Consider the following 22,374-nt stretch of genomic DNA (forward strand, 5'->3'; position numbering starts at 1 on the left):
CGGGTGCTCCGGTTTTCTCCCACAAGTCCCGAAAGACATGCTTGTTAGAACAAAGAACAATACAGCACAGGAACAGGCCCTTCGGCCCTCCAAGCCTGTACCAATCATGATACCAACCTTTGTCAAAACCCTCAGCAGTTCCTTGTGCCGTATCCCTCTATACCCATCCTACCCATGTGTTTGTCAAGATGCCTTTTGAACGCCATTAGATATAGACATAGAATTTACAGACATAGAATGTACAGTGCAGAAGGAGGCCATTCGGCTCATCGAGTCTACACTGACCCTTGGAAAGAACACCACACCTCCACCCTATCCCCGTAACCCAGTAACCCCACCTAACCTTTTTGAACATTGAAGGCAATTTAGGGTGGCCAATCCACCTAGCCTGCACATCTTTGGACTGTGGGAGGAAATGTATCTGCTTCCACAACCTGCCCTGGCAATGCGTTCCAGGCACTCGCCATCCTCTGCGTAAAATATCTGCCTCGCACATCTTCTCTAAACTTTACCCCATGGATCTTAAACCTACAACCCCTGGTGACTGATCCCTCCACCCTGGGAAAGAGTGCCTGCCCATCATTCTATCTATGCCCCTCAAAATCTTGTAGACCTCTATCAGGTCACCCCTCAACCACCGTCTTTCTAATGAAAACAGTCCAAGTCTATTCAGCCGCTCCACAGAGCTGACACCCTCCAGGCCAGGCAACATCCTGGTAAACCTCCTCTGCATCCTCTCCAAAGCCTCCACATCTTTCTGGTAGTGTGGCGACCAGAATTGTGCGCAGTATTCCAAGTGCGGCCTTACAACGCTCTATACAACTGTAGCATGACTTGCCAGTTTTCATACTCGATGCCCCATCCAATGAAGGCAAGCATTCTGTATGCTTTCTTGACTACCCTGTCCACTTGTGTCACCACCTTCAAAGATCTGTGGACATGCATGCCCAGATCTCTCTGACTTTCTATATTCCAAAGAGCTTTATCGTTTCCGGTATATTTCCCCTCTCTGTTAGACCTACCAAAATGCATTATCTCACATTTGTCGGATTAAACTCCATTTGCCATTTCTCTGTCCAAGTCTCCAACCTATCTATGTCCTGCTGCATTTGGGCAGCACGGTAGCACACGTGGCTAGCACTGGCCAGGGTCCCAGGTTCGATTCCATGCTGGGTCACTGACTGTGCGGAGTCTGCACGTTCTCCCCGTGTCTGCGTGGGTTTCCTCCGGGTGCTCTGGTTTTCTCCCACAGTCCAAAGACGTGCAGGTTAGGTGGATTGGCCATGCTAAATAGCCCGTAGTGTCCAAAAAGTTTAGGCGGGGTTATGGGGATAGGGTGGAAGTGAGGGCTTAAGTGGGTCGGTGCAGACTTGATGGGCCGAATGGCCTCCTTCTGCACTGTGTGTTCTATGTTCTTCTGACAATGCTCAACACTATCTGCCACTCCACCAACCTTGGTGTCAACCGCAAACTTACTAATCAGACCGGCTACATTTTCCTCCAAATCGTTTATGTACACCACAAACAACAGAGGCCCAAGTACCTGTGGAACACCACTAGTCACAATCATCCTTTCAGAAAAATATCCTTCTACTGCAACCCTTTGCCTTCTGTGACCGAGCCAGTTCTGTATCCATCTTACCACCTCACCTCTGATCCCGTGTGACTTCACCTTTTGTACCAGTCTGCCATGAGCACCTTGTCAAAGGCTTTACTGACATCCATGTAAACAACATTCACTGCCCTCTCCTCATCAATCATCTTCGTCACCTCCTCAAAAAACTCAATCAAGTTAGTGAGGCATGACTACCCCTTCACAAAACCATGCAGTCCATCGCTTATGAGTCCATTTGTTTCCAAATGGGTATACTTCCTGTCCCTGAGAATTTGCTCCAATAATTTACCTACTACCGACGTGAGGCTCACCGGCCTATAGTTTCCAGGATTATCCCTGCTATCTTTCTTAAACAGCAGTACAACATTAGCTATTCTCAAGTCCTCTGAGATCTCACCTGTAGCCAATGAGGATACAAAGATGTCTGTCAGCGTCCCAGCAATTTCCTCCTTTGCTTCCCTCAGTATTCTGGGATAAATTCCATCAGGCCCAGGAGACTTATCTAACTAAATATCTTTTAAACAACCCAATACCTCCTCCTTTTTGATGTTGACAAGATCCAGACTATCCACACACCCTACCCAAGAATCAACTTCCACAAAGTACCTTTCTTTAGTGAACACTGATTCAAAGTATTTATTTAGTACCTCGCCCATTTCCTCTGGCTCAACACACAGATTCCCCCCCACTGTCCTTAAGTGGTCCAATCCTTTCCCTAGCCACCCTCTTGCTTTTTACATATGAATAAAAAGCTTTGAGATTCACCATAATCCTACTTGCCAAGGACTTTTCATGACCCCTCCGAGCCCTCGTAATTTCCCGCTTCAGTACCTTCCTACTTTCTTTATATTCCTCAAGGGATTCGACTGTCCCCACCATTCTAGACCGTACAAAAGACTCCTTTTTCTTTTTGACGAGGTTCACAATCCCTCGTTATCCAAGTGCTCCCTAAACTTCCCATACTTATCCTTCATTCTCTCAGGAACGTGACTTTCCTGAATCCTAATCAACTGTTGCTTGAAAGACTCCAACATGTCCGATGTTGATATATTATCCAACAGCCGCACCCAATCCAAATTCTTCAACTCCTGTCTAATGTTATCGTAATTTGCCTTTCCCCAGTTTAGCACCTTAATGCGAGGATTACCCTCATCCCGTCCAAAAGTACCCTACAACTTACGGAATTGTGGTCACTACTCCCAAAATGTTCCACTACTGAAACCTCAACCACCTCTCCAGGCTCATTCCCCAATACCAGATCCAATACTGCCCCTTCCCTAGTTGGACTATCTACATATTGCATCAAAAAGCCTTCCTGTATACACATTACAAACTCTGCCCCATCCAAACCCCTAGCACTAAGTGAGTCCCAGTCAATATAGGGGAAATTAAAATCCCCTACCACAACAACCCTGTTACCTTTGCATCTTTCTAAAATCGCTCTACTTAGGTGAATTGGACATTCTGAATTCTCCCTCAGTGTACCGAACAGGCACCGGAGTGTGGTGACTAGGGAATTTTCACAGTAACTTCATTGCAGTGTTAATGTAAGCCGACTTGTGACACTAATAAAGATTATTATATCATTAAATACTTGGCTTTCTATCTACCTTGGGCACAGGCAGCTTGTAGCAAATTTGGAACGGGAGTTCGGGAGGTAGCAAATCCATTCGTCCTACTGTTAAATCCAACCAGTTTCAGGGATAGATAGACCGCAAGCTGAATTTACAACATTAACAGGTCTACTTTGTTATTTTCTATACTACAAGAAACAGTGGTGGTTTCTCTGAAAAATGAGTTTTGTTCATTTTTGTATGAGATGTAAAATTAAACAGCATCTGGTTCACAGTTGACCTCATCTTAATAAAGTGTTTATCAATCTTCCACTCAGAATATAGGAGAAATGCATGTGAGGGCACATGTGAGTATTCAGTACACACAATAATGGATTTCATTCTTATGAATCCCAGGTCACGCTATCATATGATTATATATTGGGCAGTAAAAGTAAACTCCTGATTCTCATCCCAATAGCATATCCAGTGCAGATCTAAAAGTTGCAACAATGGGATCAGTGAAGTTACGCTGTAATCTAGTGACCCTCCAATACTAAATCAGAGAGCTCTGAGCATTGCTCTCAGGTATTCCGTGAATCTGTTTAAATGTGGTAGAAATTATATGCTTGATGTCTGAGTTTTAAATTTATTGGGGAAATATGGCTCACACTTCAGTGAAGGAGTTTAATTCACTCTCCCTTAGTCTTTGCTATGCATTAATTGATTTTCACAATGAAGGCGGTTAGTATCACTGTTATCTTGGTGTAAAGGTTATGATGTGATGTCAGTAACTGAAATATGTTTGGAACTATAGACAGCGTACATTTATGCGGCATTGATAAATTATTGACATTTATAACTTAACATTAATTCAGTGTTTAACAGGGGAAGAAATCAGTAACTGTATTCTTCATGATTTAAGTGTTGCATAGTTTAGCTACATAATAGTTTTTTCAATGCTGTTTCTTCTTTCAGTGGTCTAATGAGGATTCCCATAAGTAGACCGTGTACACCACAATCCAGAACTTGTGCTCTGCCCTCACAGAGTTCTATTAGCCTTCAGCTAACAATTAAAACACTTTTAAGAGGAAACATTTGTTTGTGTAGCGCTGTCCATTCCCTCGGGGAAGCAGACTACACTATGGTGAGCAGTTACCTGTGCAGCATAGAGGATTTTCTCAAAGATATAACTGATGAAGTGTGGGCCACATAGGTGCCACCCGCAGTGCTGTCTAAAATGAAATGAAATTAAATTAAAATGGCTTATTGTCACAAGTATGCTTCAAATGAAGTTACTGTGAAAAGCCCCTAGTCGTCACATTCCGGCACCTGTTCGGGGAGGCTGGTACGGGAATCGAACCGTGCTGCTAGCCTGCCTTGGTCTGCTTTCAAAGCCAGCGATTTAGCCCTGAGCCAAACCAGCCCCAACTGCCCCTGCGGAATGGTCAGTTTGTGTAATGCCACGAGAATCGATAACACATAAAACAAATTTTCCCCCCACAAACGTATATTAAATTATTTTATGAGATCAAATCGGATTTAAAATAATAGTTGTGCTCCACAGACCAGGGGCGGGATTCTCCGTTGGCCGATGCCGGAATCATGATATGCAATTGGGCGGAGAATCGGTTCCGACACCGAAATTGCGGCGGACGCGATTTCATGCCAAATCACAATTCTGTGGCGTCAATGCGTTCCAGAACGCAAGTTCGGTAACCACCATTTGCATATCATTAGAGGGCCCGACCCAGTATTCTCCGCCTCTGATGGGCCGAGTTCCCAATGGCGCGGTCACTTGTGCTTTTAAAAGTCATGAAACCAGCATCGTGGCTGCTGAGGGAGAGACAGCGGGTGCAGAAAGTGTCCAACATCGCCATAGTTTGCTGACAGTTGTGTCGCCTGCCGGGGGGGCTTCTGCCAGGGCCGGAGAGGAGTAGCGGGGGGTGGGCGCGGAACAACATTGCCGCAGCCTGCAAGGCAATCATGCAGCTGCGCACGCCGCTGACTGCCCACTGTCAACCTAGGGCCAAGGGTCGTAAAGGGGGGTCCCCCCAGGGCACCCCACATAGGTGCCCTCTGGCTCCAGCGGACCCATCAACGGGATGAGCGTGTGTGGGGATTGTAATGTGTTTTTGCGGCTACAGCTTGTCAGCCTCCCGAGTGTCAATCACAGACCCGGCAAATCCCGCACCATTTCTCATTGCAATTGATTGTGTTCCATTTGGCGCCGGTGCTCGCCCCTCCACAGTTGCTGAATCGGTCCAGGTTCAACGCCAATTTTGCTATCGTGGAAGTCCACGAAGTCTGCACCAACATCAAAAATTAGTCTCAGGAACAGAGAATCAATCCCGCCCCAGATGTTTATCGATGAATTTTAATTTTGAAATATCTAACATAAATATGAAGTACAATAATCAGCCTACATTAAAAACACAACAAATGTATAACACTAGGCACTCAATTCAGTCATGAGTCTCCTAGTCAGTCATAACTTTGTTGGAAGATCAGCAGACGTTCTGGTGAAGTAGTGAGTGAGGATCCCATTTGTTAGCCATCTACTGACAGAATTGTTGCAGACAATCAGGACAACAACTCATGGAAATGCATTGGGAGGAGACTGTCCACAATGGGTCATTTCCCCTTTGTAAGAACTACTTCTGATTTAGTTTGAGCATCACTTTTGATAGTTAACACATCCCTTATTCCTATCTGCATGGCAAATCAAATTTCTCCATCCCCTGCACTGGGGCTGAATTCTCCACCATCGAGATTCTCCATTTTGCCGACAGCCCAGGGGTTTCCTGACGGTGTGGGACTGCCCCACATTGAGCAATCCCCACATTGACCAGCCGGCGAAACGGAGAATGCTGCACCAGAAATCTGGTGCGACAGGATGTAGAAACCCGTCCCTGGTTCCTGTGAGGACAATTGCAATTAAAACAGCCACTCTCAAAATAACCATTGGGTGGAATTTTACAGCCCCTCCCGCCAGTGGGATTTTCTAGTCCTGACAAAGCCAATGGACTTGTGAATGCTTTGCTTGACACGGTGGGGCCATAAACCTCTTCCCACTGCATTGGTTCAACTTCCTTGATCTTCCCACCAAGGGACACAGTTTCTCTCTATCTATCTTATCAAACTCCTTTATCAATTTAAACAGTTCACTTACACACTATTGCCAAGCATTTACAGCACCAACTGATCCATGCAGTGTTAATGCCCCCTTTGAGCCCCCTCCCACCCCTGTTCATTCAAGCCCATCAACAGATCCCTCTATGAACTTCTCCCACATGGCCAAGGTCAGCCTTAAATGATGACAGAAAGGGTCAGTGACAGAATTGTAAGGCTTTCTGGAACCGGTCCTCCTGAACAGCTTCAAGACAGGGGTCAGATCTCCCAGTAGCTTTCAAGGCAACCAATGTTTTTGGCTGGATACAAAACACACTAGATACACAACTGATCCTTTTCAGACAACCAGAGGGGATGCCTACCAACTCTCTGAACCAGCAGTGCACTAATGTGTCAAATAGAAGACAAGTGTCTTATGTAACAAGTCAATTTATTTCAATTGCCCCATAGAAACCATCTGGCAACATGAGAAAGTACTGCACTAGTTGTATGTGACATATTTCCTTGAAGTTATGGTAAATGTTAACAGCACACCTGGCCCTGATTTGTCACCTTTTATTAAGAGAATGGGTGTCACTCCATTATTGTGAAGCTGTCCTATGATCATTGTTACAGAAATATTGCAGAAATCGATGTTACCACTATGGTTTGAAGCCCAGGAAAACTGGTGAAATATTGGTCGGAGTCTCTCTCGGAGTCTTCTGATCGTGAGGCAGCCATTCACGAGATCTGAAGAGCGTTTCACTGAGACCCACGTGCCAGCAGCAGGAATTTCTCTTTGGGGTTGAGGGCAGACGATTGCTTCACTCCCTGGATACCTGTCATCTGAAAATGAGACAGATCTACTGTTCTGGTGTCATCTACTATTCCTCAGTACTCTATGAAATGAAATGAAAATCGCTTATTGTGACAAGTAGGCTTCAAATGAAGTTACTGTGAAAAGCCCCTAGTCGCCACATTCCGGCACCTGTTTGGGGAGGCTGGTACTCTAGCCAAAATATACTGGTTACTGGCAAGATACCAGCATTCAATGCCATGCATACCATTCCTCCAACAAGGTCCCAGTGGGCATCCATAAATGGACATCTGCCCGAACAAGTCTTATACTTCCACAAGTCCTTCCTTACCCTGCTGAAATATCCCAGCATTCTTTCTGCAATGAATTATATTTAAAGTGCAGTTACAGGTGTTTTGTATCTAGACATAAATAATTTCTCACCTGTTCATTTTCCTTTCTAAGTTACGTAACTATTTTCCATCTCTCAATTTAAGTGAGATTCATTTTTAAAAGCTTGCAGACAAAACTTCTCCTTTTTATCTTTTCAGTAACAGTATATTGTTTTACAGAAGTATTACCAATGGCATTCAGAAAAATAATCAATTTTTCATTTCACACCAACAGATTCTCCGAATCTGCACCCGATACACACCTGAGCAAGACACAATGACCTTCTCCGATGGCCTTACCTTGAACAGGATTCAGATGCACAATGCGGGTTTTGGCCCTCTCACTGACCTCGTCTTTACCTTTGCCAACCAACTCCTGCCACTTGAAATGGATGACACCGAGACTGGCCTTCTTAGTGCCATCTGTCTGATCTGTGGGGGTAGGTCTGTTGAGCTCTTGGGTAAATCTTGCACCTTCTCAAACTGTTTCATACTCGATAAATCATAAATCTGCATTCTAATTGCTGGTGTGAAAAAGGGTTGATGCTTGGTGTGGGGAGGTGGGGCTCCTGATGGAGAGAGTGGGTGGGGAGAGCTCCTAATGCTGATGCCTGTGAGGGGAGGAGCCCCCGATGATGATGCTTGTGGTGAGGGGTGGATTCCCCGTGTCCATGGGCGGTTGGGGGCTGAGTGGGGGGGGGAGGGTTATTTTCTGTGCTGTCCAGGATGCCATCTCTAAGGGGGACTCTGATCTCTGTGGAGCCGGCCTTGCTGGCTCTATCAGGCCCATCACGCCACAGTGACGGAGTAGACCACACTGCCTGATTTTGCAGTGTGGCTCAAAATCCCTGCATCACCTGAGGCCTACAGAGGTCCCCAGCATAAGGTTACTGGCATATTCCTGCCGTACCCCCATCTCAACCCCCCAGTTCACCTTCATCTGCTATCTGACATGACGAGCAAACTGCAGATGGTGCAGCCTTGGACCACTTCCTTTCCTTCCCCCATACCCTACCCAGACCTTCCCCTTTCTGAGTTCCTGCTTCCAAACACCCAGAGGCTCCACTTGCTCAACCATGGTAGCCCCGGGATATGAAGAGAGAGCAGTAGCACAGGATTGACGAGGAGGCCCCATCACTTATCTGACACCCACAGCCACTAGCTCAGAAAATGTCACTACATCTGCCTTAGAGGCTAACATTGGGTTGGCATCGGCATGCGAAGAGTCATCCAGGCACAAATAGGCTGCAGCCAGGCCAAGGGTAAAGGATGGTACATTTGTTAGCTGACTGGAGGCAGAGATCACAGGCAGGTTCTGCTATGGAGCACTCTAAAGACGACTTCAATAGGGCAGCACACAGGAGAGCGCTGATTTCATGCACATCAACAGGTTGGATGTACTGACCGACATTGTCAAGGAGCATTGAGGAGTCCAGCTCCAGCTTGGCAGACGGCATCATGCAGAAGTTTCCTTCTCTGCAGCCTCTGCCCCAATCTCTCTGTAGGTTCCAGACTCAGAGATAGCACAATTGCTGCAGCCTTCATCTGGACATGTCATCAGCAGATCCTCTGCCATCCCTGTGGGAATGCAGCAACCCACCCTGCCAGATCCAGGAGCTCAGCCTCCAGAAACACTCCAGAGTACTTTCGGATACTTTGGAATAGGGAAAGTTGGCAAAAGCTTTCTTATCTCCAATTTGGTGCCCCATCCTTTGAAGAAGGCCCGTGCAAAGCTCCAGAGTGACGAAGATGTGGACATGAGCTGGGTGGTTCAAATTTGGAATTCTGGTGTCACATCAGCTGGTTGAGCTGTGTGACGTCAAAATTGTGCCAATTCAAAGGCTCCTAGAACACACAAGGGATGTACCAGCATGTGCCATTTTGCTGCTGTAACACCACGTGGGTGGGGTAGGACACAGCCAGCAGTGCCTCGCACCCCCAGGAAGCAGTGTAAGCCTTTCTGCTGCACAATCAAGTCTCCATTGCGTTTGTGTTGTGATGCTGCCACCTCCTGGCAGAGTTGCTTATTCCCAGAGTGTGAAAGTGAGGTACCTGGAAAAAGAACTTAAATTTCTTCGGGTCGGCAAGATATCCCAAAACACGTCACAGCTGCTAAAGTACTGTTGGCGTGTAGTGGCTGGTGTATGGTAGGGAAATGCAGCAGCCTGTCCTACCAACTCCCACAAACAGCCATGTGATGTGACCAGATCATCTGTTTTGCTGGTGTTGACTGAGGGATAGATAATTGTCACAACTATTGCCCAAAGGCATGGAGATATTTGACAGAACAGATAGGAATCTCTCCACCTGCACCATCCTGAATCCAAAACTAAAATCCCTCCAATCCCAATCTTTTATGTTCCAGTTTGCAGAATGATCGTGTGTGTCAGCTTACTCAAAAGCTAAGGTCCAGGTCATTGTCGACTCCTTCGCTGAAGTATTTGTAAAAATGGATCTTTCACGAAACACCTGAAAAACTAAGGCCCTCTTCCAACTAACTGACCTAGCTCCTCCATCAATTAGGTTCAATGCCGAGATCCAGGAAAATGTGGACCATTTCCCACATCTTGAGAGAATCCTCTCAAGGAGGACAGACACAGTCGATAAAATTCATTATTGCCTCTAATGTGCCAGCTCTGCCTCCGGCTGACTGAGGATGAGTATTTGTGGACCTGGATCGCAAACCTGAGACTAATGTCTTGGTTTACTGGGCCACAGTGATCCCTGTGCTCCTACCTGCTTCAGAGACTTGAACAACCCTCAGCAAGTACTTCAAAGTACCGGGGACAGTGCCACTGTGGTGCCTTTAAAATACCCTCCAAATCCAGTAGCAAGAAAGATGGTCCAAAGCAGCGCCTTTCCCAAGGCAACAAGCCTAATATCGGAGCGCTAATCACTCAAACCCAGCTCTGCTGGCCGGGAGATGTCATTCGTGTGCCCAGCATGAGGCTCCCAAAGCAACAGCTCTAAATAGAACTCGGACCTGAGAGGAGACTGACAGAAGGATAGTGGAAATACTTTAGGGATATTTTCAAGGCATTGCTGAAGAAATCAATCACCCTCGCCAATTCACGGGAGGCCCAGGCTTGTGACTGACCTAAATGGAGAAGGTTCACTTGGGAAGGCACCAAACACATCGAGAGACTTCATCGGGTACATACACAAACCTTTAAACAACTCATCAATTCAACCCTCTGAGCACCATCATCCCCCATGTGGCGGAGTCCTCAGATCGTACATTGGACATATCAGCTATCTCAGAAACCATCGAACTGCAGTGGAGGCAAGTCATCCTGTACCCTGAGGGATTGCCTAAGAAGAAATATTGGCCAAGACACCAGGGAGAACTCTCCCGCTCTTTTTGAAATAGTGCCGTGGAATCTTTTGTGTGCACCTGGGAAGGCAGATGGGATCTCAGTTTAATGTCTCATCCATAAAACAACAGCTCAACACTGCAGCAGTGCTTCAGTGCAGTATCATCCTGGTTATGTGTTCAAATCCTCGGGTAGCGCTTGAAATCATGATCTCCTGATTCAGAGAAGGGTGAGCTACTTTGAACCAAGGTTAAGAGCTAGTGATTAGTTTGGATGCAGTCGGATAGTGATTATGTTGCAATATCAGTAATCCAGAGGGCTTGACTAATGAGCTGACAACATGAGTTCAAATCCCACAAAGGCAGCTGGTGATCTTAAATTCAGTAAATTGAACAAATAAATCTGAAATAAAAAACTAAAAACAGTCAATAATGATGACCATAAAACCATGGGATTGTTATAAAACGCATCTGGTTACCTCAGGCTGAATTTAACGTGCCCCGGGCGGGCATGTTTCCTGTGGAGGGGGCCACACAAAATGGAGTGCGGGCCTATCCCATCCCCAAGTTCAACCTCAGAGGGGGTTTGGGAGGGCTGACATTTGAATGAACAACTACGGGTCAGTTAGGCTTCTTATTAGCCAATTGAGCCTGATAATACACTGCCCATGCCATAAAACATATGGCATGGCAGCCGACTGGGAGCAGGAAACCATTTTTTAAAAAATTTATTTATATAAACAGCAGAAGGAAGGGATGGGTTTGTGGAAGGGGGGAACAGGGTTTGCTCTTCGAGAATCACCCTTGGCTAATTGTGGGATGGCCCACTCAGGTCGAACACCCCTCTTCCTACCTGCTCACACTCTTCATGTCGGCTCCACACCTATGTGGTTTCTGGGGACGTGAGGGGTGTTCCATCCATGCCCCCACCCTCCCTCACTCTATTATTCTATCCCTCATTTTTTTTCTTTTTTATTATTTGCTCATGAGATGTGGGTGTCACTAGCTGCGCCAGCGTTTATTGCCCATGTCCAAGGGCAATTAAGGATCAACCACATTGCTGTGGATCTGCAGTCGCATGTAGGCCAGACCAGATAGTATGACCGATTTCCTTCCCTAAGGGACATTAGTGAACCAAATGCGTGTTTATGACATTCGACAGAGGTTTCATCCTCATGATTAGACTTTTAATTCCAGAGTTTTATTGAATTCAAATTTCACCATCTGCCATGGTGGGATTTGAACCCAGATCCCCAGGTCTCTGGATTACTAGTCCAGCGACAATACCACTATACCACTGCCTCCCATTATAGGAAAGAGATGTAGGGCATGATTCAGCGACCCAGTTGCGCTCGGCCCGGATCCGGGCACAATGGGTGAATCGCGCGCAAGCCCCAAATTGGCTGATCGCGGGTGTCCCGATTCACTCTGCCCACCGTGATCTGAATCTCACCCTTGCTAGCCGATTAAATGAGACTAATAGATTCACCCGGAGCCTGGGACTCACTGGCCACGCCTGGGAGACCTCATCAGGGCGCCGTTTAGTACTCGTTCACACAATCGTTAACAAGGCGTAATGGCACCTGGGGGAGTCTCTCAGGCCATTGGAGATCCCTGTGGGATGTCAGGGACAGGGCCTGGTACTTCCCCTGGCACCTGGGCACCTTGGCACTGCCAGTCTGACATTCTGGAAGTGCCATTCTGCCCAGGTGGCACTGCCAGGCTGTCAGGGCTTCTACGCGATAGCAGGAAAGCCCTCTAGGTGGGCCTCGATGGGGAAAAGACGCCCAAGGCCAAAAAGAACAGCAAAGTGCCATTGGATAGCGGGATGTTCCTCGGTGCCGCCGCCGCCGAGAAATCGCATCTGACGGTTGTGGTAGTCTCCACTAGTAGTATATTATATGTATTACGGCACTGCCCGTATATTAGAGGTACAAGGGTAAATCTCTGCCTGCTGGCTACGCCTAGTAGGCGGCGTATAAATGTGTGTACTCTTCTTTGCTGCAGCCATTCTGGTTCCATCTACAGGAGGCACAACATCTTGCTCAATAAAGCCTCCATTGTTCCACTACTCTCGTCTTTGTGGTAATTGATAGTGCATCAACGGTGGACTTTAACTTCAGTCTGCTGAATCGCGCCCGTACAGTCCTTACCGGCTTAGCCGACATATGGTTCACAGAACTGGCCTGGCAAGTCATTCAGTTGTATCAATCAATTGCAAAAACATATCCAAAGAATTAAACTAGATGGATCACCTGTCATTGACCTAGGCATCGAAGTCAGAAATGAAAAAATCACTCCCTGCCCAGTCGACCCCAAATCCTTCTCACTGACATCTGGGTGCTTGTATCAACGTTGGGAGAGCTGTCCCACTCCACTTAAGCAACAGTCTGGCACATTTATACTCACCAAATCATATCTTGGACAATGTCCCAGACACCACCATCACCATCGCTGGGTATGTCCTGTCCTGTTGGCAGGATAGACCCACCAGAGGTGGCGGTACAGTGGAATATATTCAGGAGGGAGTAGCCCTGGGAGTTCTCAAAATTGTCTCCTGATCCCAGGAAATCTCATGGCATCAGGTCATACCTGGGCAAGGAAACCTCCTGCTGATGACCACCGACCACCCCCCCCCAATCTCCCTTCAGCTGATGAATCAGTACTCCTCACTCCTCAGCGTTCAACACCACTTGGTAGAAGCACTGAGGGTCACAAAGGCACAGAATATACTCTGGGTGAGGGACTTCAATGTCCATCACAGAGACTGGTCACACTATTGGCTGAGCTGGCCAAGTCCTGAAGGACAAAACTGCCAGACTGGGCCCTTGGCAGTTAGCCAGAGAACCAACAAGAGGGCAAATCTTTTACCCCTTCACAAAAATCTGCACATGACAGTATGGGCAGGTGGAGGTTATCACCGGGCAGTCACTGTCCTTGTGGAGATGAAGTCCCATCCTGACACTGAAGGAATTGTTTGGCGTTACCACCATGCCAAATGGGATAAATTCAGAACAGATCTGGCAGCTCAAAAGTGACATCGATGAGGCTCTGTGGCCATCAGCAGCAGCAGGATTGTATATAACAATCTGTAACCACATGGTCCAGCACATCCCTCACTCCACATTACCATCAAACCAAGGTGATCAACTGTGGTTCATTGAACATAGAACATTGAACATAGAACGATACAGCGCAGTACAGGCCCTTCGGCCCACGATGTTGCACCGAAACAAAAGCCATCTAACCTACACTATGCCATTATCATCCATATGTTTATCCAATAAACTTTTAAATGCCCTCAATGTTGGCGAGTTCACTACTGTAGCAGGTAGGGCATTCCACGGCCTCACTACTCTTTGCGTAAAGAACCTACCTCTGACCTCTGTCCTATATCTATTACCCCTCAGTTTAAAGCTATGTCCCCTCGTGCCAGCCATTTCCATCCGCGGGAGAAGGCTCTCACTGTCCACCCTATCTAACCCCCTGATCATTTTGTATGCCTCTATTAAGTCTCCTCTTAACCTTCTTCTCTCCAACGAAAACAACCTCAAGTCCATCAGCCTTTCCTCATAAGATTTTCCCTCCATACCAGGCAACATCCTGGTAAATCTCCTCTGCACCCGCTCCAAAGCCTCCACGTCCTTCCGATAATGCGGTGACCAGAACTGTACGCAATACTCCAAATGCGGCCGTACCAGAGTTTTGTACAGCTGCAACATGACCTCCTGACTCCGGAACTCAATCCCTCTACCAATAAAGGCCAACACTCCATAGGCCTTCTTCACAACCCTATCAACCTGTGTGGCAACTTTCAGGGATCTATGTACATGGACACCTAGATCCCTCTGCTCATCCACACTTCCAAGAACTTTACCATTAGCCAAATATTCCACATTCCTGTTATTCCTTCCAAAGTGAATCACCTCACACTTCTCTACATTAAACTCCATTTGCCACTGCTCAGCCCAGCTCTGCAGCTTATCTGTATCCCTCTGTAACCTGCTACATCCTTCCACACTGTCGACAACACCACCGACTTTAGTATCGTCTGCAAATTTACTCACCCACCCTTCTGCGCCTTCCTCTAGGTCATTGATAAAAATGACAAACAGCAACGGCCCCAGAACAGATCCTTGTGGTACGCCACTTGTAACTGAACTCCAATCTGAACATTTCCCATCAACCACCACCCTCTGTCTTCTTTCAGCTAGCCAATTTCTGATCCACATCTCTAAATCACCCTCAATCCCCAGCCTCCGTATTTTCTGCAATAGCCTACCGTGGGGAACCTTATCAAACGCTTTACTGAAATCCATATACACCACATCAACTGCTCTACCCTCGTCTACCTGTTCAGTCACCTTCTCAAAGAACTCGATAAGGTTTGTGAGGCATGACCTACCCTTCACAAAGCCATGCTGACTATCCCTAATCATATTATTCCTATCTAGATGATTATAAATCTTGTCTCTTATAATCCCCTCCAAGACTTTACCCACTACAGACGTGAGGCTCACCGGTCTATAGTTGCCGGGGTTGTCTCTGCTCCCCTTTTTGAACAAAGGGACCGCATTTGCTATCTTCCAGTCCTCTGGCACTATTCCTGTAGCCAATGATGACATAAAAATCAAAGTCAAAGGTCCAGCAATCTCTTCCCTGGCCTCCCAGAGAATCCTAGGATAAATCCCATCAGGCCCCGGGGACTTATCTATTTTCAGCCTGTCCAGAATTGCCAACACCTCTTCCCTACGTACCTCAATGCCATTTATTCTAATAGCCTCGGTCTCAGCATTCTCCTCCACAACATTATCTTTTTCCTGAGTGAATACTGACGAAAAATATTCATTTAGTATCTCTCCTATCTCTTCAGACACCACATACAACATCCCATCCCTGTCCTTGACTGGTCCTACTCTTTCCCTAGTCATTCGCTTATTCCTGACATACCTATAGAAAGCTTTTGGGTTTTCCTTGATCCTACCTGCCAATTACTTCTCATGTCCCCTCCTTGCTCGTCTTAGCTCTCTCTTTAGATCCTTCCTCGCTACCTTGTAACTATCCATCGCCCCAACTGAAACTTCACACCTCTTCTTCACATAGGCCTCCTTCTTCCTCTTAACAAGAGATTCCACTTCTTTGGTAAACCACGGTTCCCTCGCTCTACGCCTTCCTCCTTGCCTGACCGGTACATACTTATCAAGAACACGCAGTAGCTGATCCTTGAACAAGCTCCACTTATCCATTGTGCCCAACACTTGCAGCCTACTTCTCCACCTTATCCCCCCCAAGTCACGTCTAATGGCATCATAATTGCCCTTCCCCCAGCTATAACTCTTGCCCTGCGGTGTATACTTATCCCTTTCCATCATTAACGTAAACGTCACCGAATTGTGGTCACTGTCCCCAAAGTGATCTCCTACCTCCAAATCCAACACTTGGCCTGGTTCATTACCCAAAACCAAATCCAACGTGGCCTCGCCTCTTGTTGGCCTGTCAACATATTGTGTCAGGAAACCCTCCTGCACACACTGTACAAAAAACGACCCATCTAATGTACTCGAACTATATCTTTTCCAGTCAATATTTGGAAAGTTAAAGTCTCCCATAATAACTACCCTGTTACTTTCGCTCTGATCCAGGATCATCATCGCCATCCTTTCCTCTACATCCCTAGAACTATTTGGAGGCCTATAGAAAACTCCCAACAGGGTGACCTCTCCTTTCCTGTTTCTAACCTCAGCCCATACTACCTCGGAAGATGAGTCCCCATCTAGCATCCTCTCCGCCACCGTAATACTGTTCTTGACTAGCAGCGCCACACCTCCCCCTCTTTTGCCTCCTTCTCTGAGCTTACTAAAACACCTAAACCCCGGAACCTGCAACATCCATTCCTGTCCCTGCTCTATCCATGTCTCCGAAATGGCCACAACATCGAAGTCCCAGGTACCAACCCATGCTGCCAGTTCCCCTACCTTATTTCGTATACTCCTGGCATTGAAGTAGACACACTTCAAACCACCTACCTGAACACTGGCCCCCTCCTGCGACGTCAAATCTGTGCTCCTGACCTCTATACTCTCATTCTCCCTTACCCTAAAACTACAATCCAGGTTCCCATGCCCCTGCTGCATTAGTTTAAACCCCCCCAAAGAGCACTAACAAATCTCCCCCCCAGGATATTTGTGCACCTCAGGTTCAGATGTAGACCATCCTGTCTGTAGAGGTCCCACCTTCCCCAGAAAGAGCCCCAGTTATCCATATTGAGATGTGGAGAAGAATAATCCAGGATCTTCGAATCCTGACAGTGCAGAAGGAGGTCATTCAGTCCATCGAATCTGCACCGACCCTCTGAAAGAGCACCCTACCTAGGTCCACTCCCTGTCCCATCCCTGTAATCCCATGACCCCACCTAACTTACACATCTTGGACATTAAGGAGCAATATATCATGGTCTATCCACCTAATCTGCGCATCTTTGGACTGTGACACACACAGACACGGGGAGAACGTGCAAACTCCATACAGACACCCAAGGTCAGAATTGAACCCGGTACCTGGCGCTGTGAGGCAACAGTGCTAACCACTGTGCCACCGAGCAGCACCAGAAGCACCTAAAAGTGAGAGAGCAATCTGGTGAGACGATAACGCTGCCATAAGTATGCTAAATAGCAATAACATCACGCTATGAACAGGGCTAAGCAATCCCGTCGTCAATGGATCTGATCAAAGTTCCTCTGACCTATCTCATAGAACATAGAACATACAGTGCAGAAGGAGGCCATTCAGCCCATCGAGTCTGCACCGACCCACTTAAGCCCACACTTCCACCCTATCCACGTAATCCAGTGATCCCTCCTAACCTTTTTGGACACTCAGGGCAATTTAGCATGACCAATCCACCTAACCTCCACGTCTTTGGACTGTGGGAGGAAACCAGAGCACCCGGAGGAAACCCACGCAGACACGGGGAGAACGTGCAGACTCCGCACAGACAGTGATCCAGCGGGGAATCGAACCTGGGACCCTGGAGCAATGAAGCCACAGTGCTAGTCACAGTGCTACCGTGCTTCCCAAATAGGTTATGAATGGTGGTGAACAATTAACAAGAGCAGGAGGCTCCATAAACGTCCCCATTCTCAATGTTGGGGGAGCCCAGCAGATCAGTGCAAAAGACAGAATTGAAGGATTTGCAACATTCTTTAGCCAGAAGTGCCGATGGATGATCCACCTTGGCCTCGTCTGAAAGACCCAGCATCATAGATGCCAATGTTCAGACAATACAATTCACTCCAGATGATATCAAGCAATGGGGGAAGGCACTGGATACGTCACAAGCTTTGGGCCCTGGCAATATCGCGAATGTAGTGCTGAAGATTTGTGTTTCAGAATGAGACACACCCTCAGCCAAGCTGTTCCCCTACAGTTACAATGATGAGGAATATCCTGCCAAAGTGGAAAATTATCTAGCTCTGCTCTGTCCACAAAAAGCAGGACAATGCAAAAAACAACAGACTTGAGGATTGGGAGCAGTTTAGAATTGAGCAGAGAAGCTCAAAAGGGATTGATTAAGAAGTGGAAAATAGAGTGCATGGGTAAGCTTGCGGGACACATCAAAATTGACTGTGAAAGCTTCTATAGGTATGTGAAGAGAAAAAGACTGGTGGAGACAATGTAAGACCCTTACAGTCAAAAACAGGGGAATTTATAATGAGGAACAAAGAAATGGCTGGCCAACTAAATACATACTTTGGTTCTGTCTTCACGAAGGAGGACATAAATAACGTACCAGAAATGTTGGGGTTTAGTGAGAGGGAGGAACTGAACAAAATCAGTTTTAGTAGGGAAATGTTGTTGGGGGTTGAAGACCGATAAATCCCCAGGGCCTGATAATCTACATTTCAGTGTACTTAAGGAAGTGCCCCTCACAATAGTGGATGAATTGGTGGTCATCTTTCAAATTCTACAGACTCTGGAACATTTCCTACGGATTGGAGGGTAACTAAAGTAACCCCCATATTTTAAAAGGGACGTAGAGCGAAATTAGGGGATTATAGACAATTTAGCCTGACGTCGGCAGTGGGGAAAATGCTGGAGTTCATTATAAAAGATTTATTAGCAGAGCAATTGGGAAACAGTGGCAGGCAGTGACTAGTGGGGTACCACTGGGATCAGTGCTAGGACCCCAGCTGTACACAATGCATATTCATGATTTAGATGAGGAAACTAAACGCAATATCTCCAAATTTGCAGATGACCCAAAGCTGGGGTGGAGCGTGAGCTGTGAGGAGGATGCAGAGATGCTTCAGTGTGGTTTGGACAAGTTGAGTGAGTGGGCAAATGCATGGCTGGTGCAGTATAATTTGGAGAAATGCGAGGTTATCCAATTTGATAACAAAAACAGGAAGGAAGATTATTATCTGAGTGGCTAGATTGAAAGAGGGGATTGTGCAATGAGACCTGTGTGTCTTTGTACACTGGTCACTGAAAGTAAGCATTCAGTAGCAGCAGGCAGTAAAGAAGGCAACTGGCCTGTTGGCCTTCATAGTGAGAGGATTCGAGTACAGAACCAGGGACGTCTTGCTGCAATTACTGCCTTGGTAAGGCACACCTGGAATATTGTGTGCAGTTTTGGTCTTATCTGTGGAAGAATATTCTTTTTCATGTAGGGAGTGCAGCAAACGTGTACCAGACTAATTCCTGGGATGGCGGGAATGACGTATGAGGCGAGAATGAGTCGGTTAGGAAGTTGACAAGAATGAGGGAGGATCTCATAGAAACCGATAAAATTCTAACAGGACTAGACAGGGTAGATGCACGATAGAAATCAGATTTTCTGGTTAGCTATAGATAAGATAGATAAAAGGTTTAATGAAGAAATCCTGGTTGGAAAAATCCTTAAATCCTTAAGAGTAATTAACTAAATCAATATATTAACCATGAGAGTGAGGAAAAGCTGACTAGCTGGGAACTGATCAGATAAGACACACCATTCTCACATTTTGCAAGTTGCTTGAAACAGCGAGAGAATTCAAGGCCAGTGATAAAAGACTCACATGCCTTCCCAGGCTTGGACAAGATTTGTTTCCATGGTAACAGTCAGTCAGGGTCATAATGACTTTTGGAAAACAATGTTAATCTAATTAATGTTAGAGGCATAATTGGCAAGCCAGGTTATGGAAAAATACAAAATCACACAAAGACATTTATCTCTTAAATTGGCAGATTGACAGTTTGGTCAAATTGAGATAATTATAAATTAGTAGAAGCCAATCACAGCTGTAAAGAAGGGGAAACTTTAAGATAAGGATCTTTTTAAAAATCACTTGTCCATGCAGAAAGTATTTTCCCGATGGCGGGGCTTCCAGAACCAGGGTTCACAGTCCGAGGTTACGGGGTAGACCATTTAGGACTAAGATGCAAAATTTCTTCACCCAGAGAGTGGTGAGCCTGTGGAATTCACTACCACGGAAAGCAGTTGAGGCCAAAACATTGTTGTATGTTTTCAAGACGGAGTTAGAAATAACTCTTGGAGCTAAAGGGACCAAAGGATATGGGAGGAAAGCAGAAACAGGTTACTGAGTTGGATGATCAGCCATGATTATAATGAATAATGGAGCGGGCACAAAAGGCTAAATGGTCTACTCCTGCTTCTATTTTCTATGGTTCCATGATTACACAATATTCAGCATCATTTGTGACTACTCAGATACTGAAGCAGCCACATCCAAATGCAGCAAGAACCGGACAATATCCAGGCTTGGGCTTAGCATTTGCAAGCAGCATTCGGACCACGCAAGTGCCAGGAAAGCTAATTTAGAGTCTGTAATAGTAAAAACAATGCATAGAGCAATAAAAAGAAAATAAAGCTGCACATTAGCCATTCTGAAAAGAAGAGTGAGCAATAGGCCTGGATTTTTACATACCTGATCCACTGAGAGCAGGTGTGGGGAATCATGAAAATTTGGTTTCCTTCGTACATTTATGGTTTTAATACAAACGTCCCAGATTTTCATGCACCCATTCATGTGAGAGCCAAGGTGGGGATGGGCGATTTAAATATGATGGATGGGACCCAATTCCTGTTGTCTGGGATTTAAATGTATCTGGAATAAGGGTGAGGGTATCAAGGCCATACTCAGCAATGCCACCCTTGCCTTCTCCATTGCAGAGGTGGGCATTTTCAGACCCCAAGCTATTTCCATAGAGTTGAGCCAGTTTGGTTCACAGCACCTCAGATGAGTCATGAACAATAGGGGACCCCAGTCCCAAGTGACAAACCAAAATTGAAGCGGTCACCTGCTCCTGGTTTTTTATTATTGACACATTTTAAAATACAAAATCAGTGTTCTTTCAGTTTCAATATGTAGATGCTACATTGTAAGTTGGATGAGTTTTTACTGCAATGATTTATTTTAGGGCTCCTTCCCATAAAGATAAGTCGACCATTGCATTAACCATCATTGTGTAAGTGTTGACATGCATGACAGTACGTTTCCTAATGGAGAAACTGTCATAATGCACCAACACTAGAAAACTGTGCTGGGAAACTCTCCTGTCATGTTTCTGACGGATATTTAAATATCCAGTGATCTTTAGCTTTGAAAACTTGACCCTGCTGTTGAACGTTTAAAAGAAATCTGAGCACTTGCTACATTTTATTGATTGATAGATGATCTGCTTTGAAATGGAAATTATACAGTAGCTGTAGCTTTAAAAAGTCCATTAGGTGTTTTATTTTTAATGGATTCCATTGTTGATGTTTCTCAGCTACATATTGGCATTTATATTGAAATCTGCTGGTGTGTCATCAGTTGGTCCAACACCTTCCCCCATCCGAAGCGAGATGTATTAAAGGGAGACCACCTTGAAGATTAGTAATGCAAAATCAATTACAAGGTGATTTGGTCTTCAAGTCTACAGAATGTCTAATATGGTCTGTTACAATTAATTTCTTCATAGACCGCCAAGATCTGGAAGATGCAGAAAAGGTGGACAAATTGCAGGAACCACTTTTGGAAGCTTTAAAGATTTATATACGGAAAAGAAGACCCAATAAACCCCATATGTTCCCAAAGATATTAATGAAAATCACAGATTTGCGCAGCATCAGTGCAAAAGGTACCACAATAAGATCATTTATTTCTGCTATCTCTTTCCATACTTGTTCATTTCTCCAAAGTAATGGTGTTACTTCTATCAGACTATTCTTTTTGCTTCATTGAGAGTAGTTATTTGAGGCAACAGTTATTTGATTTGCAATGTGCATTCAGTTTCACCTTATCTCAGGAAAATATACTGCCCTTGAAGAGAATTGAGCGATGATTCACCAGGGTGATGTTTCTGATCAGAAGACTGAGGTACAGTGAGACAGTGAAGGTGGCTAAAAAAGGTGATCTGACTAATAATGTGTTTACAGTTTTGAAGTGAATTGACAGGAAAGAATCCAGTGTAAAGACACAAAATCATTACGTTTCAAGGTAAACCAATTAAAAGGGAATTCAGGAAAAAAAAATTGAATTATGTCATTGTGGAATAAGCAACCTCCAGCAAATCACTGAAGATGAACTTAATTGAAATGCACAAAAGGAAAG

General features: G+C 45.7%; 1 protein-coding gene across 5 annotated transcripts in view; it reads left to right on the forward strand.

Moving 5' to 3' along the window:
• LOC140425237 (retinoic acid receptor beta-like) overlaps positions 1-22,374 on the forward strand; it is a 325,114-nt gene that overhangs the window by 298,322 nt on the left and 4,418 nt on the right. For all 5 annotated transcript variants that reach the window (XM_072509317.1, XM_072509318.1, XM_072509321.1 and 2 more), the window contains 2 exons: positions 7,703-7,907; positions 21,743-21,901. In XM_072509317.1, the coding sequence (XP_072365418.1) occupies positions 7,703-7,907; positions 21,743-21,901 (364 nt within the window). The remainder of the gene's footprint in view (positions 1-7,702; positions 7,908-21,742; positions 21,902-22,374) is intronic.

This window comes from Scyliorhinus torazame, chromosome 6, assembly GCF_047496885.1.
Source record: "Scyliorhinus torazame isolate Kashiwa2021f chromosome 6, sScyTor2.1, whole genome shotgun sequence".
NCBI classification, from domain to species: Eukaryota; Metazoa; Chordata; class Chondrichthyes; order Carcharhiniformes; family Scyliorhinidae; genus Scyliorhinus; species Scyliorhinus torazame.